Source organism: Lates calcarifer, linkage group LG4 (assembly GCF_001640805.2).
Source record: "Lates calcarifer isolate ASB-BC8 linkage group LG4, TLL_Latcal_v3, whole genome shotgun sequence".
In the NCBI taxonomy this organism is placed as follows: Eukaryota; Metazoa; Chordata; class Actinopteri; family Centropomidae; genus Lates; species Lates calcarifer.
This window is the reverse complement of record NC_066836.1, coordinates 16,893,383-16,911,915: the sequence shown is the minus strand read 5'-3', so window position 1 is coordinate 16,911,915 and position 18,533 is coordinate 16,893,383. Positions and strand designations below refer to the sequence as shown.

The 18,533-nt window shown below is 42.6% G+C and overlaps 2 protein-coding genes across 3 annotated transcripts; one reads left to right on the top strand and one right to left on the bottom strand.

Annotated features, from left to right (window-relative positions):
• Positions 1–5,346: 5,346 nt before the first annotated feature.
• On the top strand, positions 5,347–9,063 carry rpl5a (ribosomal protein L5a). Its single transcript, XM_018677145.2, has 8 exons — positions 5,347–5,504; positions 5,858–5,927; positions 6,048–6,163; positions 6,254–6,388; positions 6,661–6,863; positions 7,385–7,562; positions 8,526–8,614; positions 8,894–9,063. Exons 1-8 carry the CDS (start codon positions 5,502–5,504, stop codon positions 8,994–8,996), a joined length of 897 nt encoding a protein of 298 aa, XP_018532661.1. The 5' UTR covers positions 5,347–5,501; the 3' UTR covers positions 8,997–9,063.
• Positions 9,064–9,216: 153 nt separating this feature from the next.
• dipk1aa (divergent protein kinase domain 1Aa) lies at positions 9,217–18,462 on the bottom strand. 2 transcript variants are annotated; one of them, XM_051070111.1, is made up of 6 exons: positions 17,915–18,462; positions 13,295–13,429; positions 12,873–12,980; positions 12,507–12,683; positions 12,269–12,400; positions 9,217–12,187 (listed from the first exon to the last, which is right to left on the bottom strand). In XM_051070111.1, the coding sequence occupies exons 1-6, from the start codon at positions 17,966–17,968 to the stop codon at positions 11,486–11,488; spliced, it is 1,308 nt and encodes a 435-aa protein (XP_050926068.1). In that variant the 5' UTR covers positions 17,969–18,462; the 3' UTR covers positions 9,217–11,485. The 2 variants fall into 2 exon arrangements, with proteins under 2 accessions (XP_050926068.1, XP_018532660.1); XM_018677144.2 differs by having other exon boundaries at positions 9,217–12,166; positions 17,915–18,458.
• Positions 18,463–18,533: the final 71 nt, after the last annotated feature.

Sequence of the window (18,533 nt, the reverse complement as noted above, 5' to 3'; positions counted from 1 at the left end):
TTGTCTGGTTGACTTCTCTGCAGTTCTATGGTTTCAAGAAAAAAACAAAACAAACAAACAAACAGTGTTTAAATCATAAAAAATGATTTCATGCAATGAATTCATGCCATTATAGCTTATTGTGGCTAAACTGACTTTCCCTGGTTGACGTCCCTGTGAAGTCTCAGGCCCTCAGTCTGAGCGCTCACCTCTGCACCGCCACTCTGCTGTGGCATCTCAATGAAAACCACATCATGCTATCTCATCCCCTCACAGGTTCCTCTGGCTCTAGAGCTTTAACCACAGTGCAACAAACCCCCCACCCCCACCTTTTAAACTATCTCCGTCCCTTTCCCTCCAGCTACAATCTGATTTTAGTCCTTTTCCTCAGGTTCAACCACATAGAGCCCCCCCCCACCCCTCCACTCCTGGGAGTGGCCCACTGAATCTCATTGGGCTCTCAGCTGGCCCCAACTGCCGCCACCAGATAGGCACCAAGTGTGAACACAATGAATGATTTACTGGACGCCGCTGACCGCAAGACAGTTCTTCTTTCACACAGGAGGTCCTCAGACATCTTGTTTTTCTCACTTAACTTCTCACTTAGAATTTTGCTGTCATGCATCATCAAGGACAGTTATTCTTATTTTACTCTGATTACTGCTGTAAGATTTGAACTTTGATCCTGCAGGTTCAGCATGGCTACAATTTCTAACCCCCTAACACTGAAAAGAAACTCTCGCGTTGCACGTAAACAGATGCCAGGATTTATGCTATAAACACTCCACAAATCACCTCCCTCATCCATCACTGTGATCAGCAGCTCCCCTTGTTTGCAACCAGCCCGTTTCTGGTTGTAAATTTCCCCCCCAAAATACTAAGAATCTCATCTGGGACGTTGGTGTGTGGATGTGAAGAAACCTAGTCGGTGCTTCCTGGTCATTGTGTCTCTGTGCATGTCTCGGGGGTTAAACGGCCGTTTGAAAGGTCGGAGTTCAAGAGGCATAGTCCAGCCTACATAAGCCAGTGTATCATGTGTATGTTCATGCATTTATTTAGTTCCTGTGTTGGAAATCTTTTTTTAAAATCACTTTTACTCTCCTTTCCACTGGTGAAATGCACCTGATGTATTCTATTTTCCTCTTGTGAAAACGTTTCCTTGTCTCTATTAATGTCACAAGAGACTGAACACATTTTCTCAGCCAATTCTGCACAGCTACGAGTGTCAGTTTTCTTTTAGCTGATACACTGAAATCTGTGATCTGTCCCTTTGACATTTTTTTTCACACAGAAAACACCACTCTTGTCTGTTTCTGCATGGGGTGTAAAACACCGGTCACATGGTGGGTGGCTTTCACACAGAGGCTTCATCTCAACACCATCTCTGCTGTGCCTGATATATTCTATCTGGTGTTAAGGTTAGCAGAACTCAATTTAGTTTCAGCAGAACTGATTTGGTTTTTGCTGCGTTGTCATTGCATGTCATGTACTTGGCCATTTGCCACTTTATGTCATCCAAGACAAAGATATGAAACTATACTGTATGTTTATATTTATGACTCTAATGCTGACAAATGTATGGGGAGTTGTGTGTTGACGAGTCAATGTGGTATATATCTTCACATTGTCTCTGTATGCAAATGAAAATGAATGCAATCAGAAGTCAGAATAAGAAGCAGGAAAGACGAGTGTGTTACTTGTCAACAGAGTGCAGTCCTCTTATCTGTGGCGTGCCTGTGAACACATTTGTTGATGTGTGACTTTCTGCAAGTCATTTCTAGTCCACTTTAACCTCAGTGTCATCTTCTTTCTTCTTTCTGTCTTCTTTTTGTGACTTTAGACCAAATTTATTTATTCATTTATTTTGTGAGACAACTCAAACTAAACTCAAGAGATTACAATTTAGAGTGGACAAATGCACACAAGTATCAAACCTTCTTCCTCTGCCAACCACACCCTCCACTCCCAGTGTGAACCCTTATTAATCGCTGACCACTGCTGCAGAGGGATGACTAGACAGTTGCTTCTCTTCGTTGTGAAATCAGTTCTGCAGAAACAGAGCTTGAACGGCTGCGTAAAAGCTGTCCACCAGAGTGACTTTGACTTTTCTTATCTAACACTGAGAACATCTGCACCGAGAGTGACAGTGAGGGATATTATCTATCTTACTTGAACAGAAAAGCAGAAGATCCTGGTTCCTTTTTTTCTTCAGTGGTTGTTGATAGAGTTAACACATAGTGTCACACTGAACTACTGGTTCATTGTTTGATAAAAGGATTAAAGGAAAACCTTGAGTTGAGAGTGGAGAAACATAACGACTGCAGATGCTTTCACACAGATGCACTGCATGGTACAACTGAGCAGTTAATGTCCAAGCACGCTCTGTGGCCTGTATATAGATGCTGAACAGGCCCGGTTGATTCTAATTTTGTATCGAGCTGGCAAAAGGAAAAGATCTAAGTAACTTTGAAAGAGGGTTCATTGTTGGGACACGGATGTCAGGAGCTTCGGTCACAAAGATTGCTCAACTGGCTGAAGTGACGTCTTCATGTAGATCTATGAGAAAGACGCCAGCAAGTGGGGGGGTGGGGGTGGGGGGTCACTGAATGGTTTGGTGAGTATGAAAATGATGTGAATCATATGCTACGGCCTTCTCAGTCACCAAATCTCGACCCAGTTGAACACCTATGGGAGATTTTGGACTGACACGTTATACAGCGATCTCCGCCACCAACGTCAAAACACCAAATGAGGGAGTATGTTTTGAGAGAATGGTGTTCTTCCTCCAGTAGAGTTCACAGACTTGTAAATCAATGCCAAGAAGCACTGAAACTGTTGTAGTGGCAAGTGGTGGCCAACACCTTACTGAGACACTTCATGTTGGTTTCTCCTTGAATTTGTCACCCGGCTGTACTTGTGTGTGAACATTGAAGTGTGTGATGTTGTTAGTGCTACTTAAACAAAAACACATAACTAACATGTAACATGTTTAACTTTTGACTATATCGCTGCCCACTACTTTACTTAAGTACAATTTTGATATATTTGCTCCTTAATAGAAAACATCAATTCTGTGCTATTTAAAATCAATAGTTCTAGTTCGTCTATTTACTTTCTTGACTAGAGTTAAATAAGCAGATTGATGCCACTCTGTGAAGCTATATACAGCAACCTGTTAGCTCAGCATAAAGACTGTAAACATTGGAAAACAGTTAGCATGACTAAAACTGTGTTTGCTGTGAGGTAGGGGAAATTGCTGTAGGTATATGATCTCAATACAGACTTTGTTAGTACTAATATAAAACTTTATTTATGTAGCACTTTGTAAACAAGGTTATAAAGTCCTTTACAGTGAAATGTAATTACAATATGCTGAAGGAAAAATAAGAAGCAATAACAACTGAACTAAAGAGATATAAATATTAGTTTTTGATCACTGGACAGAGATGATGGTGATGAAATCAGTTTTTCTCCCTCACAAATACAAAAAAGGCAGAAAATCAAGTTGCTTTGCTTTGATTTGTGACAGGTGTTGATTTTCTGGGAAAAGCTCAGACAGTCTTGTTCCTGATAAAGGGACTCTCCTCTGTGCTCCCCTGAGTCTGAATAACATGTCCATGACCGTGAACTCTGCGACACTGAGTTGAGTAATGCTGAGCCCTCTGAATGACACCAGCAGTGTGACGCTCACTGCTCTTATTAATCACAGCAGCTCATGGGAGGGTCAGCAGCAGCACCAGTGTAGTGTCTGGGAAAAGGTGGATCCACTGTGAGAGACACATTACTTTTACTGCTCTTGTTACTCATGTCACTCTTACTAACTGCAGCTGAATGACAAATCATATGGGATGTGCCGTTTGTGTATTTCATCATACTGGTACATCATGGCAGTTTCCCAAGTTGTGTGTGTGGACTATGATTTTACTATAAATAGAGCGGTGTGACTGAAGGTGGAAATTTGTTCTGCCATATTATATATTTACACTTGTATTATTGTACTTACAGATGCTGACATAATTGTGAGTGTCTCATGTCTGACGTCACTATCTTAGTAATTAATAACAAACATGATGAACTGACTGAATCTGCTCCTCAGGCACGTCTTCTTTTATTAATAAGTTTTTGTTCACAATTTAGCATTCCTACAGGATTACACAGGACTACCTGTGACAGACAAAAGTGTTATAAGGAACCAGGATTGGTTTAAACACCATTTACTTCAGCCATTAAGTAAATACATTCAGAAACAGTGTATTAACATTTACAGCTGCAGACGTGAAGGAATGTAGAGCCTATTATTCATGAATATTTATAATTACAAGTGACTGACTAACTCTTGCTGATTGTTCATTAAAAACTGAGAAACCCAAGACCCTTTATCAATGTCATACTAACATTTATAACTCCAGGCCTGATCACATATTAGAAAGTGTGAAACCCTTAAGTAATTATAGTTTACCAACATATTATAACAAGATGGCAAGAGTACATACATTAGAAATTTCATATTTACTGTATTGTTCTCTCTACGTTTGGACTACTTTAAGTTTTGCCCAGACAACAGCTAATCACAGTATGACTCTACATATTTCTGACACATGGATGAGGTTTCAACGAGTGGGTTGTGATGTTATGATGTAAACATTTTCTAAATGTGAGTTAGGGCCCAGGGTGTCTGTGTAGGTGGGCAGCCAGCTCAGATAAAATACTGCCTCACCTTGTGATTCAGAGATTCAAACATTGTGACCTTTATCAGGATTTAAATATTCAGATTTACACTATTTATACTTTTCCAGCCAAAAAGCATCGTCATTTTCTTGAGTAGCTTGATTTCACAAAAAACCTGAATGTTGCAACAATAAAACTGTCAGAGAGAGCCAGGCCTGCTTTATTCTAATCTCACTTCTACAGATTATTCTCCCTGAGTCTCTGCGGTGGCTTCTAGTTAGTTTTAAGAGTAATGTTAAAATTCATTTATGTGTGAGCTTGTTCTAAACTGACTGGTTGATACAGTGAAACTATACAGTGTTTCCTCAGTCTACCAGACTGCAGCTCACTGCACCAAGACAAAGACAACATGTTTTGATTCCGATAGCAGTGGAAGAGGTTATACTGATGATAAATGATGAAGTGATCAAGTTTTAGTATTGTTATTGTTGTGATGAACATCCAACAACCATTTAGCTCAACAGCTAACTCGTCACCATTTTGCTTTCTCGTGGAGCTTATACAATAAATCCCATCGTGCATGTATATTTAATAATATTATCTTAACCTTCCGTAAAGAGAGAGTACTTGACTAAATGAGTGAAATCAATGTTGCAGGAGGAGAGTGAACCTGCTGTCTGTGTCGCTGCTGCCCCCTGTAGGTTATGTGCAGTGCAGCTCTCCTCCGGTGCAGCAGGGGGCGCTGCCTGCCGCTGATGGGACCGTCCCGGTAGAAGAAAACCCGCATCGTCAGGCTTCCGCAGCCCGAAGACGGTTTCTGAATCCAGGAGAAAGAGGAGCAAAATCCCCCCAAAATGGTGCGTAAATATATCGATATATATCCTGTGCGGTCGGTGTGAGTGTGTAGCGATGTGCCTGATGGTGGAGAAGTGTTTCCAGCGGTTTGAGGGTTAGATGTTTGCGGATGTTTGGTTGTACCGGGCCGGTGGATCTGCTCTGCTCCAGCGTGGCGCTTCATGGCTGATGAAACCTCAGCTGAACTCACTCACACACACCTCGGAGCGTTTATACACTTATTTAAGCACCTGTGTATGACACTGTCAACCCCGCGAGGATTAATACAGGCGACATTTTGTGTTGCTTGTGTGGTGTGTGTGTCTCCTGCCCTCATAACTAGCACGGTAACATCTGACTCCTCGTTTCTCCTCAGGGTTTCGTCAAAGTGGTGAAGAACAAGGCCTACTTCAAGAGATATGAAGTTAAATTCAGGAGGAGGAGAGGTAAATGACGGCTTTTAACTGCACACCAGCCTCACAGCCCTCACACTGAGCATGCACCACAGAGTCAAACTCCTGTTGAGTTGTATTAGCTACTAACTTTGGCTCTTGATAACTTTTCAGAGGGGAAAACCGACTACTTCGCTCGCAAGCGCCTGGTGGTGCAGGACAAGAACAAGTACAACACGCCCAAGTACCGCATGATCGTCAGGTTTTCCAACAGGGACATCTGCTGCCAGGTGAGTGACTGCAGGACTCTGTCAAACTCATGTGACCACACACAGAAAATGACCTGACTTAGACTCTGTCTGTCTGTCTGTCTCGTACAGATTGCCTATGCAAAAATTGAAGGAGACCACATCGTGTGTGCTGCTTATTCCCATGAACTGCCTAAATATGGCATTGCTGTAGGCCTCACAAACTACGCTGCGGCCTACTGCACCGGACTGCTGCTGGCTCGCAGGGTAAGAAAACACACACACACACACACACACACACACTCACACGAAGGGTTACAGATGTCGGCTGAGACAGCTCACAGATGTGACACTGAGATTTGTGCTGAAGTAGCAACTCCAGAGGTCAAGTTTGTCAGATTTATTAAATCACCTCATTTCACAACCAGCAAAAGTAAAGATGTGTCATCGTGTGTGAACTACTGGAAATGGATTTGTCAAGTGTTTCTCACATCCTCTTTTCCGCCCTCCTCCTTTTTTTTTTTCTTTTTTTTCCCCAGCTGTTGCATAAGTTCGGCATGGACCAGGTGTACGAGGGCCAGGTGGAGGTGACGGGGGATGAGTTCAATGTAGAGAGTGTCGACGGCCAGCCGGGTGCCTTCACCTGTTACCTGGACGCAGGCCTGGCCAGAACCACCACAGGGAACAAGGTGTTTGGAGCGCTGAAGGGGGCAGTCGACGGAGGGCTGGCCATTCCTCACAGGTCAGTACGTGAGAAGAGCTCCCACTGTTTATTCACACTGCAGCATCTTCACCTTCTCAGTTATTATTCAACCCTGTAACACAGTGCTTACGCCAATAAAACTCTATGTTATCACACAGAAGTGTCGCTTTAAAGAAAGAGGACATCAGTTTTCTTTCTTACATAATATCAGTCACAATGTCTCCAGGCAGTCAGACTGATCCAGTTTGTAGTTTCTGGTTCTTCTCTGCTTCTTGATGATGATACAAAGCACGCTGAGCAAAATGTAGTTGGTCCTTCATTTGCATTAGCTGATGTTCACTGTCCTTTTCAAGACGGGGCTGAGAGAAGCGAGACGAACCAAAGCAGACATCTTTCATTGTACTTATTTAGCAGAACGCTGTAGAAAAATAGATTTTAAAAGAAACTCAACAAGCCCATATGTTTGTTTTTGTGACCCGAGAGTCTCTGTGTGTAGAGATGCTGGATTGTGTCACTCCCTCACTTAACCTCACGTGACCTCTGCTCTTTGTCCTTTCTAGTCTAAAACGTTTCCCCGGTTACGACACAGAGAGCAAAGAGTTCAACGCAGAGGTGCACCGGAAACACATCATGGGCATGAACGTGGCCGACTACATGTCTTACCTGATGGAGGAGGACGAGGAGGCCTACAAGAAACAGTTCTCACGCTTCATCAAGAACGGAGTCACGCCAGACACAGTAAGAGAAAAAGCTCTTCGCACAGATTTGCACAGATGAGACTATACGACACTTCATCACAGTGTCTGTGGCTGTGGTTACAGGTGCAACGTCACATCATTATATTTATAAATCATGCTGAAACGTCTGTGGTGTATTAAATGACTGGTCAGCTGATATCCTTGAATACAGACAGATATAACTGTGGGCGTGAACTGTACATAAACCAATAAGTAGTAACAAGACAGAACAGGAGTCTGAGGTCGTTTAGAAACAGTGACTCCATTACAGAGTTTGTCCACCAGAGAGCGCTGACATGTTTATCACGTGCTGCTCTTTACTGTCTTCACTTGACAAAACGTTTGTCATGTTTATTTAAACAAACAAATATCTGATGGCCTGTTGTTGCTCTCATCATAGCATGCACAGCAGTAAAGGTGACATCTGTGGACCTGTGCTGCTCAGTCAAAACAAAACCACGCCACAGTTCAAATGAATGGCACGTCTCCACAGAGGCTTCATTATTACTGCACATTTGCATCAGCCTAAAGCATAACAACAAGGACAGAGCGTAGGCCGAAGGCAATTTGCCTAGAAGTAAACACTTTTAAATGTTGGACAGATGCCAAATTCTAAACTTGGACGTGTTGAACGATCAGTTGTGGACTCCACTCAGACCTGGCCTGATGCCTGACGATGTGTAGCCGTCTTTTGCGGTCAGGAAACTAAAAACATGAGTAACGCTGTGGTCAATATGTACAGTTCAGTTAGTCTGTCAGTGATTCACTCCTGTGTTTTCTGGTTCTTCTCTGCTTCTTGATGATGATACAAAGCACGCTGAGCAAAATGTAGTTGGTCCTTCATTTGCATTAGCTGATGTTCACTGTCCTTTTCAAGACGGGGCTGAGAGAAGCGAGATGAATCACGGTGTGAGTAGTGAAATGCCTGGACTTGGTGCATTTACATCCTTTTTGTTCTTTCCAGGTAGAAGAAATGTACAAAAAAGCACACGCTGCCATCAGAGCAAACCCTGTACACGAACAGAAACCCAAAAAAGACGTCAAGAAGAAGAGGTGGGTTCCTAATTTCCATATCTCCATTGCCTTTTTCCCTCTCTTAAGCCAGTATTAGTGATGCTGTAACATATGAGACAACAGTGAAAAGTGCCTTTTCACCTAATTTGTATCACTTAAAATGCCTCTGTCACATTATTGGTACTCAGGGAAAATAAATTGCCCTCTTAAAGTATTGAATAATGCTGGGAAGATCCCAGTGCTGAGAGGACAAACATTTCCCTCCACGGATGCACTGAATGTTAATGGAGCCGTTATTGTGTGTCTTTTTCCGGGCAGGTGGAATCGCGCCAAGTTATCTTTGGCACAGAGGAAGGACCGCGTCGCCCAGAAAAAGGCCAGCTTCTTACGAGCACAAGAGCAAGAAGCAGGGGACGGTTAGGGGCTCAGCTCAGGCCCCTGCTGCAAAAACACACACGTCACAGACAAATAAATTTATTTCAAAGTCAGATCAGCTTGTGTCCGACTCCATCAGTTCTTTGACTGAGTTTGATGTGTTTTTCAAGTGGTGGTCCGCCCATGACTAATATTTACAGTGTTAATCTTTAATCCACTATGTGAGAGTGGTGTGAATATTGACAGACCTGAACAGACTTGACAAGTTACAGTGAAGTGGTATGTAGTTTAATTGTGCAAAAATCATGCTGGTTTCTTCTTTTTTTTTTTTTTTTTTAACATTTTCAAAACTCAAACAGCAGCATTGACCACAAGCTTGACATGCTTTACAGGTCATGTCTGTTCTGAAATGCATTTTTAAAAGTGGTTTAACAAGTTAGGTTGTCAACTCAACTTGGTCACAGTTATTTCACACCAGCAATGTCTCAAAGGGAATGGGATCATGGGAAATATTTTATACAGCATTCAAATATAACCACGAGATTTGATAAAGATCTCCACCTTCACTGGTGGTAAACATTCATAAAATGGTTTCAGCATGAGCTCTGGCACTGTGACAGATGAAATTCAAAAATAAGGTGATACAGTACTTTACCACAAATGCTCTTTTCAGTGAGAAATACAAGAAGATAACATTCACAAACCAAATTAAATACATTAATATTTTCTCTTTGTGTCATTGATGCAGCATTGATGATGTCACTTGGGTTACAGGTGGAAAACTTACAGCACATTGATGTACACTGACACACTGTATGACCCCTGTGTAATACTGGCAAATATCACATTGTCCCCTTTGAAGCTAATGAACTGCCCCGTTTCACAAGTGACAACTAAAGGAAAAGCCACAATGAACCTTCAGAGCAGCTTCAGCGCTCTTTAGCGTTGGATCTTTCATAGACGTATCATCATTTGTTAAATTCCTCCACTAATTTATTAACATTTTTCTTTGATTGATCACCAGTGTCTGCTTGTCAAAGGTTAAATCTGGTGTTGCTCTATATTTTAGTGTCAAATAATCCCCTGAAAAGACCAAAACCAACATTGGATCAATCCCACTTTGCATAAAATATTTGAGTAATCTGTGTTGTTGACTCCACTGTGTCCACAGACTATTAAAACACAATGAGCCACTCTTGTACTGGGAGACACATTTACTACACCATAATAAACTGTGTTTGACTTGATTCTGTCCAGCTGTTACAAAAACTCTCTGGTGCTCCAAATGTGTATTAATCCACAGCTGAAAGTAGTCCCCTACAAATGTTGCGTTTTCTCCTGTTAGAGTGGCCACTACTAAAAGTAACAGTGCTCAGCTGTTGTAATTAATTATTAAATTGTTTCAAAAAAAAAAAAAAAAAAGTATAATTTTGTGACCTGTTTTTCAAGATTAAATTTATATAGGGGGTGTAACGATTCTGGAACCAGGTTCAAAACTGATACAAACGTCCACAACCTGCCGCCACCACTGCAGGTGCAGTCTGTTGAGCTCTCTCTCTTATTCTATTTAAAGTTACGGTTAGCTGTATATATTGTAAATATTATATATTAAACCGGTTTTATTTTCTACTAACTCTGTGTCACATAGCTATTTTGGTCCAATCAATGATGGAAACTAGTTTAATTATCTCAAGATAAAAAATAACCCTCAGACTGCAGACTCCACCACTTACATTGAAGTCAGCAGTATGGGAACACACACCCTGGTATGAACTAAATTGTGGCTCAAAAATCGAGGTCCAAACTGAATTGTGAATTAGGAAAATCACTACACCCCTCATAGACACCATAGGCTTGGGGCCGAGTGCTACAGACACTGAAACTGGAATGTATCTACAGACTAACACCGGTTGGTTCTGATCTTTTCATTGGATTAGTTAAAGATAATAAAAATATAGAATACAGACCCTAGCAACCATAACATAACAAAATGAAGGAGCATATCAAAATATAGTGCAATTTCAATACACTTTATACTGGAGCTTTTGTACAACAGACACTCTGGTTTTTTAATCCTTGTTTTCTTTAACAGAATAAACTCCTCTTTGATGAACCACGTGTATCAGCACGGTTTTGTGGCAAAAACAGCAATTTAGTCTCTCAGCTCTTGAGACTAACAACAGTAAAATCAGTCTATTTTTCCAGCAGTGACCCTGAAACATTCCACAGTGGTGAACAATACAACAAAATGTGGCTGTATGACTTGTTTTGAATGTGAGTGATGGCAACATGCAATCATTCAGTTTATTTTAGTCTTATACTTCAACATACTCTGTGTGTTGTGTTTTCCAGGCCCTGAACATCTGAAACTGGGATAGAGGAGGTAGAGTCTCCATTAGTCAGTTCATTCGTAAGTGTTAAGAGCTGATAAAAATGACTTCATTCAATTTGCTACTCCTAAATCACAGCATCTTTAATTGTCAGCTCCGAGTGAGAAGCTGACTGGCACGATTTCAGATGGATTTCTTCTCCTCGTCACGAGTCCTTGGTGTGTGAGATCTGTTTCCACAGCAAAGCTTTCAGGTTGTTGAGGATTAGTGAGTGCTCCATGTTCATTTGTCCAGCATTAGCCTTGAGAGCCATACAGGCGTACAACTGCCTCTCCAGTTCCTCCCTCATTGCCGACGGTGCCCCGCGCAGGAGGTAGTCCTTCAGTGCGCCACATGCCTTCGCCAAGTTCGGCTGGACCGGCTCCTCCCTGCACCGCTTCTCTGACAAGTTGCATGACGTCCGGCAGTCCACCCCGTACACGCAGTCGGCATCCGTCTCGCACCTCAGCATCCGCATGGTGCGTCTGAACTCGTCTTCGGGAACGACCGCTCGGGCATTGGTGAGACGGAGCTCGTGGTGGTCGGTGTAACCGAAGTGCGCCGCGGTGAGGTCGCAGATGAGGAAGCTGCCGTAGGTGCCGTGGAAGATGTCCTCCACCAGCTCCAGCAGACCCATGGAGATCTTGGCTTTGCGAGGCCAAGACGGGGTGAACCACTGGTCCATGGTGCGCTGCAAACTGCTTGGCACCCAGGACACCAGCGGCCAGGGTAGAGACAAACCATACAGGGGCCCGTAGGGGACCCGCTCCGTCATGTACAGGTCACCGCAGTAGCCGAGGAGGCGAGGAGTGTGTCCGCGATCCTGGAGCAGCAGACCCAGCAGCACCTCAAAGAACAAAGCAGAAATCTGTTCATCTGTCTGTTAATATGTTTCCACATTTAATGAAACAACAAAAATATTTTCTTATTGACAGGCCTATTTTTATACCTCGTCCATCTGCAGGAGGGCCCATGTAGAGCGAGCTTCTGGCAGTGACACCCGTCCATCTCTGTTGCCATCGGCGACAGACAGGATCTGGCCAACGAGGCTGGCGAGGTTAGCCTGCTCTCCGAGCTTAGACTGAGAGACACAAAAAGACACGGTGGTCGTTTCAGGCTTTAGTCCGTCACGTCACAGATCTGGTCCAGATCTAAACCTTCCAGACCCACGTCAAGTTTTCCTTTACCTTGAGGTGATTAAAGACCATTTCTCTGAACTTCTCCACTGATGTGCCTCTGGTGGGCTTGTCGAACACGGGGGCCTCTCTCCGAGGCTCCGGCTCCTCGCCCAGCTCCAAGTGCACGACCTCGCCCAACTTACAGCGGATGATCCCGTCATGGTCTCCCCAGCTTCCTGTGTACACCTGGGCAACAGTGGAGTGCCAGGGAAACACTTAACAGGCTGAACATTATGAATAATCAGATTAGAACTACTCAGCCTTGCCTTAATCATTAGTTAGGGTCATTGTTACACTGCACGTCACAACTTTAACACCACATTATTCTATATACAGAAGACTAAAGGTTTAATGGAGAGTAAATTTGGTTCCTACCTGGTTGTTTGGCAGTACTGACAGACACCTGCTCATATAGAGCGTTTCTTTGTCACACAGACTGCTGCAGGCAGAGCCATCGATGATTCCCTTCCTGTACTTATCACACTTGGAGAAAGAGAAAGCCCAGACAAGTGTGCTTGTCACTTTATTATCCAGTGTATGAACTGCAGAGTGTCTGACATTCAGAATAAAGCAGGAATATTACTAATCCAGGTTACATGCAAAGTTCACAAAGAGATTTTTTACTCAGATTACACCCTGGGGATGACTCAAGTAATTTTCAAACCGCGGCCTGTAGTCCAGGTGTTTGTCTCAGTGCTGTCTGAATGACTTTTGTAATGGGCTTCTCGCTCCATTGTGTTCAGAGTGACACGGTCTGAACAAATGAGTGAAGACGAACAAATACAGCCAGTACTCACAATGGCGTTCTTGCACTCGTGTCCTCTGCACAGCTCTGTGTAGGCGGAGTATTGCACATAGAGCACCCAGCTGCCCACCAGCACAGTCAGCCATGTAAGGAACAGGTACTTCACCCGAACAAAGGAGATTCGAGCCTACGAAGGGGAAGCAGAGACAGAAACACAAAGATGGATCCACATCTGAAACTGATTCTGGCAATGTTCATGTCACTTCTCAGTGTTCATCGTGTTGGTGTGAAATTATTAATCTATGTATCTAGACCACATACACTGCCTGTATTAACATGGTATGCAGACGCAGTGCCACTGAGAGAGCCTCAATCCAAGCAAGTTCAAGCCTGATCACATAATAGGTTGCCATGGTGACCTATTATGTAATGGGGTGTCCCATAACAAGGCACTGACTGACTTATTAGTCACAATGTGCAACAATAGCTCATTAAACTGGAAAACAGTTTGAGAGGTACAGATCCAGTTGTTCCAGTGTGACATACCATTCTGGTTATGGCTTAAACAAAAAAAAAAGAAACAGAAAAGAACTACTTCCTCTGTCCCAGGACTGACACATCACGTCTCACGATACCCCACTGGACAGAAGTCCTGTTGTTTCTGTGACATTGTGCAAATGAATGTTGGTTGGTAACCTATTTCCTACACTGACAAAACACAGAAATGTGACATAAATACAGAATATTTAATATAACTCAAAAGAAAAACTAACCAGACACAAGAATCTAAAGGCAAGACAACACGGTGGAAAAAAGAAAAGGTATATAATACATGTATAGCTGCAACTGTCAAAAATAAAACCAGTAAAACCGATAAAACTGTTTCTCAACAGGTGAAGATTTCACTTCCATTTATGAAATAAAAGAAAAAAGAAAATCTCTCTGCATAGATCAAATGTTTGCTGTTAAGTTGATGAAAGCTGATGAGTAAAGGCAAATCGGATGCTGAATTAATCATCTCAGCAGTAAAGTCAGTAATTATTTAAATACAAATGTCAACGCAAGCTACTGGCTCTGTGTGGCTGTACATCTGCACAGTGGTACTTCCAACTAAATGCTAATGACAGCATGCTAACATGGTGATGTTTAGCAAATGTTAGCAAACGTTCACCATTTTAGTTTAGTGTGTTATCATGCTTGTAATGGAGGGAATTATTAAGCATTAAAAAAGCAGGACAAAAAATTTGAACAACAAATGTGTCTATTTTTACTGGAACTGATATTCAGTCAGTTGACAAATCAGTTAGTAAAATGATCATTTCAGCAGCACATACAGTACATTAAGGGGCTGCTGCAATGAAATCAAGTAAAACAATGGAATTTAGGTCAAACTTGCTGTCTGAGCCACAGTATGTGACTTTTTACCAAAACAAAACTGGTGCTAGTTTTTTCTTCAGGGACTCTAACTGCACTTGGGAGGATCAAGTGATTTTGATTCTCACTCTGATCACATGGCAGGAACAGCTTATGTTGTGTGTATTTTGGCAGCTTGCTGTGCCTCTCTGTTTAGCTTCAGCACAGTTTCCAAATCCCCCCCAAATATGCACCCAGTGAGTCAAAAGACTTTTTTTTATGTTTGATGTGCTGTGATTAGTGTAAACAGGACTGAAGATCTATCTGTTTTGGGTCCATACAAGCTGCAGCAGAACACCCACAGATGATTAATTTACAGTCAGATTCTTTATAGATTTTGGGGGTGTACGGTTTTTTTGTGGGTTATTGAACATGGTAATGAGGTCCAGGGCTTTTTAAAAAGAGTTTGTTCACATAAAATATGTAAAACATCCGCACTGTGATGTACAAACTTCACAGAGAAGCAGAGGGAGGATACAGGAAAACCATAATTTTCCTGCCTCCCATTCCCGATCTGTCTATTGGCAGCAGGAGGCTGTTAGAGTGTCAACAGCGGCTTCGAGTTGGAGCTGGAGAGCTGTGTCCTCTGCAGAGCTGCCTTGGTTTTTAACGTTCTGTGTCCTGAAGAGATGAACAAACAGATAGCGTTGGGGGCTCCAGGGAGGGAACAGCAGGTATCAGGGGAGTACAAAGCAGCTCCACACTACTATCAGCTCTGACTTCCACAGCATGTTATAAGTATATGTGTGCATTAGACACACACAGACAATGTGGTGGGATCAAAGACATGTTTGTAACAGGCCAATGACACTTAGTCATGTGTGCGCGCTGTCTGTTCGATCAGCGTGTCTGTGCAAACATGTGATGAAGTCCACAAGTTAAACAAGTGAAACCTGAGCAGTAAAGAGCCTAATCCTTCATTTTACTCCCTGAGGAGCTTTACAGTGTCTCCTCTTCCTTGCAGCCTATTATGTAGTGATTGTCTCAGCTAAGATTACATTAGATAAACCTAATTGACCCCATGTACAAATTCAAAACTATAATACAAACCACTGGACAGAGGTACTATGTACACGTTGTAAAGGGAAAGTGTGTACTGTGAAACTGTTTTGCAGCTGTATAGTGACCCAGGAATTTAGAGTTAAGAAAAAGCAAATAATCAGAAATGCAAAAATGATACTTAAGGATAAGTAAAATAGTAAAATAGTAAAAAAGAAAATTTTCTTTAAAATTGCAACTAAATTAGAAAGCCATACAATGTCCTTAAAATGTAGCAGTTATGTAACACTGTTAATGTGGCAGCAGATACTGATGTTGATAATGATGATAATGGGAACTGGTAATGAGTGATGCAGGAAGGAAAACGTTCACAGTTGAATAAATATGTAAAGTCACACAGTGCAAACTGTGGAGTTACCAGCTGTCAACAGTTAGATTCAGTTACCCGGAGTTAACCCCGATGAAGTATCGACTGCAGGGGACACAAAAGACCTGCGGTATCACATCTTCACATACTGCAGATGCAACAGCCTGTTGCTAAAGGAGCTGTTCTCAGAGGTTCTGGAGGGGGGCTGTCCATGATGGCCAGTATTTTGGCCATCATCCTGTCCTCAGGACTGAGCTCAGTTTGTGTCTCTGTGTCTGCAGCTGAGATGTCACTGACCCAACAAACTGCACAGACGACAGTTGATGCAATCCGACAGTGAGAAAAAATGACATTAAACCATTCCTTGAACTAAGTCCTCAGCACATCAAGACTGCAATCCTGGTATCAAAAATCAAAGAGACCCAACAGGAAGGACAGAAATTCTCAAAATACAAAAACTGGCTTTCATGTGGCTTTTTAAACTCTGGCACTTCAGAAAAAGCTTTGAAATTCAAATGCCATTTGTCCCACTTGAATCAGGAAGATGTGGCTGTATGTTTTAGTCCAGTGCTGTAGCTGTATGCTACATGTGTAGATGTTGGGTGTGCTTCAAGAAACGTTAACCAGAGAACTTTGGTCACACTAAAACTTCAAACCCCATCTAAACTGGAACATAAACCAACATGAAAAAAAGGATCTGGCTTTTGTGTAACATATAACCCTGTAATATTGTTACTAAGAACAACCCTGTGGACCTTTGCACAAACCAGACACCATGTCCTGTAACAGACCTGGATACGCCACCTCTGCCAACACATTTTGGTGTAACGCCATAAACCAACAGGCCCCCGAACAAGACTTCTTTTTAGATTTTGTACCAGCAAGAGCTTGTATTAAGTAGTTGTGTTGACTTTTTACTGAATATAAAAAGGTACTAACCAATTTGGAAGTAACAAATTTGCTTAAACATCAATCTCTGCCTAAATTATCTTTCTCCTTTTACATGGGAGCAGAAGCAGCTCTGATAAATGACACAGTACTATACAACCATGACCAGCGTGGCCAGAAATGTAAGTATGATAATTTTTACTTACTTTTTCTGCTTGCAGTGTTGTCTGTATATGAACGTGAGCGTGTGTGTAGGCGTGTGTGAAAGAAATGACTTCAGCAAGTACAGGATGAAATGATCTTGTTGAACTAGTCTATGAGGCCACAGGAGTGTAGATGTTGGCTGAAGCCAAATATGTTTCGCCCCCTGAGCTCCATGTCTCAGCTTTCAGAGGACTGCTGTCATAAACTGACTGTACTGATGTTATAACTGCAATATTTTTATTCTTTCCTCTTCTTCTTTTCTCTTCTTCTTGCGTAAGTGCCTTGCTGTACTGTACTTGCTGGCAGAAGGCCACTGGTACCTGAATCAGAAGGTTCGGCCCTTATCACCCAAGCCAGAGGATTACTGAAACCACTGTGATCTGTGAGTGAAAGTCCTGGCAGCTCCTCAGTTAAATGTGAGCAGAAGACAACTTAAAATAGAGTGAGGTGAGATGATCCAAGCAGACCTGGCTGACAAGCCTTGGCATCATTTACCACAGTTTCTCCTCAACCAGTATCCATACTCTGGGTGGTAGGCCTGACCTCTGCTCTGTACTAATCACTGTGGATCAGCAGATGGATAAGTTAAGTCAAGCTAATATTTAATCAATAGTAACATTCCTCAGGTATGTCTGAGACAGCCCGCAATTCAGAGCAGCCCGAGGTAGCAGATATTTACTGCCAGCTGTCAATCTAACGTGACACCACGACGACCCCATTACACACAGGCTCAGTAATTTAAACACAACCCGCAGCATACATACAAATGTAAATATAACCCGCTTTACAGAGTGATATTACCTGGAAATAGAAAGACTTTTTCACCCAGGCCCGTGGAAACAGACCCTTCGCCATCACAAAAATAGATCATCTCAATACGTGGACCTGGCTGCGGGAGATCATCCAAAATACATGGGGAGAAAGCGTCTTCCACAGTAAACGACTCGTCTCGTTTTAGGAAACCGAGAAAAATGACTGCACATCAGCCTGCTCCATCCCTACAATGATCCACAGCCCAGGGCTGTCGGTTCGTCTTGTCCCTGTGGGTTGCTTTGATATTCCACTTTGCCTGCGCCTCTGCTCTTTGCAGCAGCTGCTGATTTTCAAGCAAAGCAACATACCTCACGCTGGAGGAAAAAAACGAAGGTTTAGGGCGCAGGCGCAAACTTGTTCGTCTACCAGTAAAACGTTTTAAAGTTTTAAAGATCGTCAACCAAACTGAAGAAAATGTGTGTCAAAGTGCAGACACTGGTGTCGCATAACCTGCGCTGATATCATCGACTCTTTAAGCTGTGTGGTTACTAAACTGAAAGTGCACCGGGTCAAGCTAACGAGCGTGTGTACAATACACTTCCGCTGCGACTTTCACAATAAAATCCCTGTTATTAAACTGGAACCTTAACGCCAAATACAAACTTCC

Bases quoted from the DNA above. Each gene is read 5' to 3' on its own strand.
- dipk1aa (XM_051070111.1), bottom strand. From the start codon at position 17,968: ATGGCGAAGGGTCTGTTTCCACGGGCCTGGGTGAAAAAGTCTTTCTAT. The intron at 12,684-12,872 runs GTAGGAACCAAA...ACTGTTGCCCAG, and splicing joins CAGTACTGCCAAACAACCAG to GTGTACACAGGAAGCTGGGG. The intron at 12,188-12,268 runs GTATAAAAATAG...ACAGATGAACAG, and splicing joins CCCTCCTGCAGATGGACGAG to ATTTCTGCTTTGTTCTTTGA.
- rpl5a (XM_018677145.2), top strand. The intron at 6,164-6,253 runs GTGAGTGACTGC...TGTCTCGTACAG, and splicing joins ACAGGGACATCTGCTGCCAG to ATTGCCTATGCAAAAATTGA. The intron at 8,615-8,893 runs GTGGGTTCCTAA...TTTTCCGGGCAG, and splicing joins AAAGACGTCAAGAAGAAGAG to GTGGAATCGCGCCAAGTTAT.